Below are 10,245 nucleotides of genomic sequence, written 5' to 3' on the forward strand. Positions count from 1 at the left end.
GCTGCCATCTATCCAAGAATACTGAAATCAATTCCTGAAAGATACTTACGAGTGTTTTCAGACGCACCAGAAATTTCTTGATATAGAAATAATTAAATAATTCATCTCGTGCATGCCTGTATCTCACGTTCTCTCATATTATCTTACAACATTTCATCGCAGTTTCTTCATTCCTTGTTCGGCAGGTATGCTTCTCTTAGCAGTTAGCGCCATCGTAGCCTTCGTCAATGGAGCCGTCAGTATTTCACTCATCTACGGACTAAATAAGGTAGCTATGAAATCTTACGAGCAATTTGTGCTTTGTTTCCGTTGAAATGTGTCATCAGATATGAATGGAAAAAATACTTCTGGTTACTTATAAATAGGATTGATTTTCAGAGTGAACGAAGTTGAAGGATTTTCATGGGTTTAATTGTTGACTCTATAGATGAAGAAAGTTGTTTAATATTTGTGTCTAAGAATCACAAAAGCTGTATACATGACTTTACAGTGAAACAAGATCTACTTAGGAAGCAGACCCTCTCCCAAGCATACTTTGTTAAAAGTAATGGGTACTTCAGCAGCGTTACACTTGTAGAGATTTTTCTCTTTTTATTATTATTATTCAGTAGCTAAACCTTATTCATATAGAACAACCCCTCAGGGACCACTGACTTGCAATTCAATCTTCCAAAAAATTTGGCTTCATTAGGAAGAAGTAAGCGGAAGTAAAGGGAAATATACAGGAAGAAAATCTCCCACTTATCAAAAGAAAAAAAAATAATAAATAGATAAAAGGAGAATAATATTAGGGTAGTAATAACACTGATCCTCAGTATTATTTCTGCAAACATCTCTCAAGAATCTGATATCCTTGATATGCTTATATTCAATCTCTCTCTATCTCTTTCCCAGGGCATAGCGCATCTCATGATCCCTTACGTCATCCTGAACAGCGCTCAAACGTTCCTCACGGGACTCTTCACGGTTGCCTTAGCTGCCATTTATGGAGTCAATGGCTACTGGGTTCCTTTCGCCCTTGTGTTGATCGTGGGGACTCTGATCGTGGCCCTGTGGGTGCATTTCCTAATGATCATCTATATCACAAGGAAAGAGGTAAGGGTTAGTGATTCGATCGTCTTGTTTTAATGTGACAGGTCATATCCTCGGTACTGAAGCAACTTTTAGATATCCGATTGTAACACATTTATAAAAAAAAAAAAAAAAAAACTAAGGCTTTTAGTTCTAGTAAAAAAAAAAAAAAAAGATGCGATCTAAATACTTTCTCTTTCATTACACTCGGCAGAAGGTAATGTCTTAAACCACCTCATCATTGTTAAGATTAATCGCATAACAGCAGCATGAATTCTTTTAGTGGGCCCTTGAAGAGGAAACTCAAAGGAATTACTCAGCCTCATCTGTGAAGGACCAAATTGGCATTATCTGTCTTTGTTTCATACTTGTCATCCATTCCACCACTGCTGACAGATGACGGTAGGTTGGATAATAGCCTTAAGGAAGGGGCTGAACTGCTTCATCGAGCTTTCGCAGCTAAGCAGTCAGCTGGGGATGTCCCTCTCAATGATGCCTGTCATTCTGAACCCCTTCCTACAAAATTTGCATTTCGCTCCAGGGATGTTGGGAAAATTTTGGATAATCTTGATAGCTGATGGTTTCTTCCCTTGTTTCTAGCGCGTTGTCTGCCAAGCTTAGTAGATTCTATAGATTTTTATGTCGACGTCATATCTTTGCGGATGAACGCAAGACTACAGTAACTACAGGCCAATCTCTATTCATTCTCTGTGCTCTCCAAGTTACTTAAATACTTATTTTTAAGCCACTATCTAAGTATGTTAATCTAAAGTATTGTTAGCTGATAATCACTATGCATAAAGGGAGTAGTTAGGTCATACCTGCGACGCTCTTTTGGACATTTTGCAAAGGAACCTTGATAAGGATTTTGAGTGCAGAATAATTTAGATTTAGTAAATCAAAGGCACTTATTTATAAACTTCATTATCTTGGAGTGGGTGGATATGTTTTAGGATTTCCTCACAGGTAGGCAGCAGTGAGTTGCTGTGGTCGGGATCTTCAGTGATGTAAGACCTATTACGTCTGGAGTTCCACAGAGCAGTGTTCCAATGTTATTTTTAGTGTATACAAAGGCCTTGGTTTTCATAGAATATTTTGCTCTCTAATATCTTAAGGCTGCAACAGTTCCTAGGATATATCTTATTGGTTTGTAAATAATAATAATAATAATAATAATAATAATAATAATAATAATAATAATAATAATAATAATAATAATAATAATAATAATATGGAAAAGTAACTCCACAATAATATGTTTGTCTCTTGAATCAAACGATTTAAGAGACGAACCGCCACTTCGAAGATCTAGACGATTAGCTGGTTTGCTGTTGGAGAATGAGGGAATAACGTGAATACTAACTACCCATCTTCCCACAAGCTATTTGTAAACTAGTCAAAAAAACAAAGTTTTTGTATGGTCACTGTTAGTAATTATATTCAGATTGACAAGGAGGATCGTGCATATCATCGAAAGCTTTCTGTTTGTATTTTAAATAACAAGTTCAAACAAACATATTATAGTGGATTTACTTTTTCATTTTATTTTACTAACTCATGTGATTACGAGTTTTCTTTGAATAATAATAATAATAATAATAATAAATAATAATAATAATAATAATAATAATAATAATAATAATAATAATAATAATAATAATAATAATAATAATAATAACCATGAGTTTTCTGGTCCCCAAAATAGCTTAGTCTAGATTTATATTTCCAACATGAGTACTCATCAACTACTTTACAAGAACAAAACATTATTTTATATAACAAGGGCAAGTTGCTCCATTTGCATACCCACCAGTGATTCACCTTTGGGGAATTTCCCTTCAGCTTGACGTACTAAACAGTCTGACAAGTCCTCACGTGGAGCTTAGAGGGTTTTGATGGCAGATGGAGTGGCCTTTCATTGTAATGTTAGGATTATCGATCAACCTCTGCGACGAATTCATTTTGATGCATTGGCCCTTAACATGAAACCCATTACTTGAATTCCTTCTACGTTCTCGCCAAACGACAAATGGTTGCAGCAAACACGTTACTGCACATAAACACAAGGACACCGCCCTTCCTCCCAACCTCCCACACACACACACACACACACAACATATATATATCATATATAATATATATACATATATATATATCCTATATAGTATATACATGTATATATGATATATAAATAGATTTACATATAAATGAATATAAATATATATATATATATATATATATATATACATAATGTATATGGTGCACTTTACAAAAACGAATAAACACATTCATCAGGACGAGCAGTCAGCATAATTGAAATAGGTTGACGGTGGTCAACAACCTCAAGAAAGGAAAAGAAAAACTTTTGAACATTTGAAATTAAGTGCGAAGCTATTTCAAGAGGAACGAGGTCCTTGTACGCGACAGTGGAAAAAAAAAAAAACAACGCCATTGTTGCACTCAGCAGTTGAGCAAAGAGGCAGTTGACCTTGACTGGTCTTCCTCGTTCGAGAATCGAACCCTGACTGGTGAGAAGAGTGGTCTGACTACCTACTACGAGGACCAAGTTATAAGTTTAATATACATATACGTATATATATATATATATATATATATATATATATATATATATATATATATATATATAGATATATATTGTATATATAGATATATATATCTATATATATATATATATATATATATATATATATATATATATATATATATATATATATCTATATATATTATATATATATATATATATTATATATATATATAATATATATATATATCTACTATAATATATATAATCTATATATAATATATAAATTAAAATAATTATTTATGTGTGTATATATAAAGTATTTATTTATATATAATAAAATGTTATATATATATATATATTTATAATATATTAATATATATAATATAATAAATTTATAAAATATAATATAATAATATAAAAAATACATTAATAATATTACATATATATATAAATATATATTATATATATAATAATAAATATATTATTAATTTTATATTAGAAAATTAATTTAAATTAAATTAATATTAATTATAAATTTATATATATAAATATAATATATAATATATTATATATATAATATATAATAATTCATAAATATAAAGATTAATATATATATAATATAAATTAAGTATATATAATAAAATATAATATTATATATATATATATGTTTCCTTCTCCTATCCCCTAAACTACACAAACTGGGAACTCTTACCTGTTGCCAACGGTGCCCTGTCTGTAAGATGTCACGAGGCTTATTAAGACTGCGTAAATATAGAAAAATACTATTTATTTCCCAAAGCAATTGGTTATAACATAGAACAAAATAATTAACAAGTCATAATGGCATAAACACCCAAATCTACCCATAAAGAAACCAGTAAGATAACATTCTACCCTCCTGACTAAGGTTACACTCCCAAACCCAAAAGTGTCTTAATGTCTCGTATTAGTCAGGTTAGAGAATCCCGTTTCTAATCAACCATGGAATCGGACCCATCTGTAATAAAGATAATAGGTCTAGAGACATCCCCCACATCACTCTTTTCAAAGTATTTACGTAAAGAGAGTATTTTCACACTTCTCTCTCTTTTTCAAAAGGTAACAGTTTTTCTAAGTCTTTTATAGAATGTGTCTTACCATTTCGATGGGCGTTTTCTCCCGACACTCGGAGCAACCACTTGATCTATTCTCGTTCGTCTCAAAGAATGCGTCTCCAACAAGTACCCTGAACTAGTAGGCCTGTAATACGCGTACAAACGAATGTACATGCCTCACAAACGGGGGAACGATCTCTGAGTCAAGTTGCTTGTTCAGCAAATACCTTTTTCTCCAAGTGAACTTGCAGTGCAGCACCTCTTGTCTCTAAGCGAGGAGAGCTATGTGACTACTATCATATATGACACTTTAAACATATTATTAGCCACTCCCCCTCTTTTCACCTCCTAGATATATAATATATATATATATATATATATATATATATATATATATATATATATAGGCAATGGTTTCAGACAAGAGCAAAACAATAGTCAATGCTGCATTCCCCATTTCACTGCTGAATTACGAAACAGACTGAGCCCTGTGTGAAGAAATCCCTCGAATCAAATAGTCGTTTCATGAATCTAGAAAAGGCTAAAAAACCCATTGTACCGCTTAATACTATCTTGCATGAACACTTGCACGCTGGATACTGCCTCAGACTTCGTATATATACAAAGCAAAATTCATCTCAGCAAATTCCAGCTCTTTTCCTTGATTGGTATTCATTAGTCACATTTCACTGTTATAAAGGAGAGTTGGCTCAACAGTCCTTAAATACATCGAGACTTATTCTTCCATAAACTTTCCTTTTGTTCATATTTTTTGTAATAGTAATAATTTCTTGTTCTTCATTCCTTGTCAAGTACAAATTCAGGTCCTTTCTTAAACAACCTTTCGCTCTATTCTTTCTCAGATGGAATGATCCTTATCTTGGAAAACAAGGTATTACTGAATCAAAAGAAAATTAGGCACAAGTGCTTCTGCTAGGAAGTGACCAAGAACCTTTTTGACTGGACTGAGTGTTGATACTCTGCAAAGTGAGAAGTGCAATCTTGTACTTGAGTTACAACATCTGAAGGTATTAATAATTGTTACCTGTTGAAAAAAAACCTTACGGAAGATGACATACTGGGATATTTTTTGGGTTTGATCGAAATCATAACGGCCATTGATGAACAAAGAAACCACCACTGATATTGTCTGAATGATCTCCGGAAACTCCTAGCATGCAGACAGGGTCTCCTGCCACCACAAACGTTTCTCTCTTAATGCAACGGTTCCTGCAGTCTCTCTGGCGCTACAGACACTATCCTCGGTACCTCACAATCGCTCTTCATCCTTTCCTAGTCAATACTGATGAACGAGAAATCAATTTGAGCTCCAAATCTATAACTCTCATCGTCGACAATTCCCAGGGAGATTTCATGGTGGTGATTTTGTTATTTATAAGCATCAAACTTCTCAGCTGGTTAGTAGCTGTGATTTGTATCCAAGGAGAAGGATGTCTCATATTGACTGTTCTACTTACGATATAGGTTAAATGTACAGATATCTCCCTTTTAACTGGAGATAATTCCTAAGTACTAAGTAAATCTTATGATAACGAGATACGATGAAAACGAGAGGGCCTTAACCATAACTGGTACATTATTATTTAAAAAACTGAGCTACATTCTCGATAAGTAGATAAACTTACTATAATTAATATTGTTTTTAAAAGATAAGTCACACGCTGGATAACACGACTGTAGCAACTATCATTTCAGACGCAACCGAAAGCACTGAAAGGTCCAGCGTCGGCTACCAGTATATCTACCCTTTTCATTGCCGTATGATAATTTTGATATTCCTCAAAAAGATTCATAACATAATTACTTCGACAATCAATAATCTTCCAACACTGCACGTCAAGGCGTAAATGAAAGCATATATGCATTTTAAATCTCACATCTCACATTTAAAGAAGCAGATCTACTGTTTCAGGTTTAGCAGAAATTGATCCAATAGTGGCGAGGCACTCATGTCACACTGATGGTCTGCGAGACAACCTCATCGTGTAATGGGATTCCAGAGAGGAATTTCGGGAATGGCTTTACTTTCCAGTTAAGAATGCCATCACCATGTCAGGTTAATTACGCACCAACCAAGGCTCTGCCCGTTGCTGTCACGCAGCAGTGTTCCCGATCTATCCATTAATTCGCTAAATAAAGATAGAAGTAGCAGAGAAGTGCTCGAATAATGACGATGCTTTCCTTTTTGCAGATGACCAGTTCTGAGGAAGTGGCACCTTCGACCACCGGGTCGGAATTGTGGAATAGGTAGTCTATGGCTTTCCTGTTCGTCCGTAAAACAATCTTTCAAGGAAAATAATGGCTGGATTAGCACCAGGAATTGACAGCTAGGATTATTCCAAGCGACAGCGTTGACATGAGCTGCAGTAAACCACTGAATACCTAAGGAGACGGGCTAATTTCGCCAGAGACCTGATAAGGGGAACGCTGTCCAGTGCTACAGTCGTTTGCCAAATGTCTGAAAGGTGTCCTTTCCTCGGGTCGTTGATAAAACAAATATCAGCAAGTGCTGTGAGCCACATTGAGTACCAGTTCATATACCTCAGATTATAACATTTCTGAAACGTTGAGATTAACCGCTGGAAAACTGACAAAAGGTAATTTCTGCTCATCAGAACGCTCACAAAGAAAGAAATAGATAAGCTATAATGGCAGCCACTCTACAAGTGGGATTAGAAAATTATGCAGTTTAACACTTCAAACCGAACAATGCAGCGTATGGCACTAATGAGCAACGGCAGAGAACATAATGAAAAATGTTATGGTAATAAAATTTTTCACTATGTTCTCTGCCATTACTCATCAGTGCCACATTCCATGCATTTCTACGAACCTGGATGAGAATATAAGTGGAAATCCTTCAGAAAAAATAAATTGTAACCAAGAAAATGATAAAAAAAAAGAAAATAATGACAATCCAAAGGGCAGATGTTTAGTGATCAAAAGTACAGTACAATGACTTTTCTCTGATTTCCCTGATAGTTACCTATCATTGCCACTTAATGGATGTTTTTATTTTGACCTCGACATCAAAAAATTAAGTTGAGAATACAATTGTTCAAGGTTCACTAGGAATAATTCAGCGTCTATATTTTCAATAAAGCATCTATAATATTGCACCTGCGATTTCAATGTGTTCACTATGTAATGCACTAAAAGAAGGGAAATTAACTCGTTTGTGAATGTAACTCGTGTCTCATAAGTGTTGCTCTTGTTCGAATATTCCATCTGATGTTGACGAATCGTTCCTCTTTCTAGCAGATCTTGTTGTCGTTCCAGTCCTTTTCATGATTTCGTCAGTGTCCAATGGTGTGATTATGTCTGTCTCTGGATCTTACAATTATCAAGTTCAAAACGATCTGTGATACTGTCCTTTTTGGCACGTGTTCATGTCTTAACAGCCTCTGCCAGAAACGTATTAAAAAAAATGAAATAAATTTGTTGGTGATTTTTCATGTTTTCATCCTCCCCATGTGAGGCAAATATTCCTTTCCACAATCCTTTCCATATAGACAGAAACTAAGACGTTTTCCTGTACAGGCTATGAAAGAACAGTGCAGTATTTGCAATGGTCCCCAATTTCAAAAAATATCTCAAACGTTTAGCAGATTTCAAAATATATATAAAAGAAATAGGATAGACGGCAATCCCACTTAGGAGAACTGATCATTATTATTGAATGGCGCCTTTTGTTCATTCACAGCAACTTGTGAATAAGTTACTGGTATCAAGAAGCATCATTTCTAAGGTTACTACCGTGAACTAATAACTTCCATTTTAAGGTAATGAATATGACACAGATCTTAAACTACTGAAAGACATGATTCATCTGCTAATGCAGAGGATTAATTGGTTATTCATGATAAAAGTTTGCAAACAAAATAAAGATAGAATGCACAGATAGTTTGGAGGGAAAAGTTGCGCAATGCTTGTCCAAAGACTAGGCCTATTTGAATAGTTCGTGAAGAAGGGTAGCGCGGAACAGATGAGGTGATGCATATGAAGAAAAATAATAAATATAGGTAAATCTCAATGTAAGAAACAAAGGGAGCATTCAGATGAGAATCGAAAAAGCCAGTGCAGAATAATGACAAACGTCTTATTTTTGTACTTCTATAAACACTAAGAGAGCTGAACAAAGTCCAATTAACTTATCAAGCCAGTATTCAGAGGGAGACACCTTCAGGACAATGGCTCGAGAGATCAGAGGGCGTTACACTTCCATCTATCAGATTAATGATGAAAACCTTACTCATATCTTTTTGATCATTCAGCTTCCCCTTAATATTTGGTAATTCTGTGCATTCCAGATACCTAAATAAATTCTGTGATTTTAAATGTGCTCATTCTTCAATTTCAATCAAATGCCCTTTCATGCAGTTCCAGTTCCCAAGTTCAGTGGGTAATTTTACTCCTTAATATTTCTGTATTGCCATTGGATCTTTTCTCGAGAGAGGTTTGACTTTCCAATCAATTTTATCTTCATCCGCGTGAAATGGTGTTCGTATTCCTATAAATGGCATTGTCATCTATTGTATATTTAATAGTGTGGTCTGTACTTTGAAAGGTACTACATTATCTTACAAAAGCAAGTAAAACATTAAAATAGATTGCACTACAGTTTTCCTTGTTGAATCGTTTTAGCAATTTATACCAAAAGAATCATATGAATAAGCAAATATCAAAATAAAAAGGTCAAATAACGTAAATGAATGTATAATTATCTTTTCCAGATTATTGTTATTAAACCTCATGAAGTGGAACCATCAACAACGGACTCAGATATTTGGAAAACCGATATTCCGTAGACTCTCTGCTGTCGAAGAGATACATACACACCAGTCTAATACTCATATCTTTAGAAGAATAGGTAGGTGTCTGTTAATGGCTGTGGAAAGAGCAATACGTAATGACAGTTTCCAAACTGCAAGAGATAGTTATTGCTGTCACTCGTAGAATAGATGCTTGAGAACATATTTTTAAAATTTTACAATGCATTTTCTATAATTTAACAGTTGTACTGATCTCAGTCATATATATATGTATATATATATATATATATATATATATATATATATATATATATATATATATATATATATATATATATATATATATATATATATATATATATATATATATATATATATCTTGTTACCAAAGAAGACCCAGGAGGGAAATGTTTATCGTTATTGTCCTATACAGTGTGTGGCTTTGTTATAAGTATTCGGGCATTGTATAGTCACTCATATAGTGAATTCCATCCAACCCTTTTCTGGACAACGGGTCTGTATAGTGACGTCAGACGGGCACACACCGAAACTTTCTACAGCAGAGTTAGGGAGTTGAACATCTGGCCAGTTTCGCACTCCCAGACACCTGTCATCCACAAAGGGGTGAAATGAAAATCTCTCTCAAACGCCTGGATATCCATGAACTTATATGAGTGACTGTACCTGTTGGCAATAATTCTTCAGTCGTACAGTATTACATGTACATACCTTACAGCTGCGG

At 34.2% G+C, this 10,245-nt stretch overlaps 1 protein-coding gene across 4 annotated transcripts in view; it reads left to right on the plus strand.

The window, feature by feature from the left end:
- The window catches only part of LOC135219203 (uncharacterized), a 49,612-nt gene extending 39,851 nt beyond the window's left edge, over positions 1-9,761 (plus strand). For 2 of the 4 annotated variants that reach the window (XM_064255761.1, XM_064255760.1), the window contains exons 4-6: positions 186-268; positions 895-1,095; positions 9,465-9,761. In XM_064255761.1, the coding sequence (XP_064111831.1) occupies positions 186-268; positions 895-1,095; positions 9,465-9,539 (359 nt within the window). In that variant the 3' untranslated portion in view covers positions 9,540-9,761. Of the gene's footprint in view, positions 1-185; positions 269-894; positions 1,102-6,922; positions 8,173-9,464 lie in introns of those variants that run through there. The other 2 variants (XM_064255762.1, XM_064255763.1) reach the window with 2 other exon arrangements.
- Positions 9,762-10,245: the final 484 nt, after the last annotated feature.

This window comes from Macrobrachium nipponense, chromosome 1, assembly GCF_015104395.2.
Source record: "Macrobrachium nipponense isolate FS-2020 chromosome 1, ASM1510439v2, whole genome shotgun sequence".
NCBI lineage: Eukaryota > Metazoa > Arthropoda > Malacostraca > Decapoda > Palaemonidae > Macrobrachium > Macrobrachium nipponense.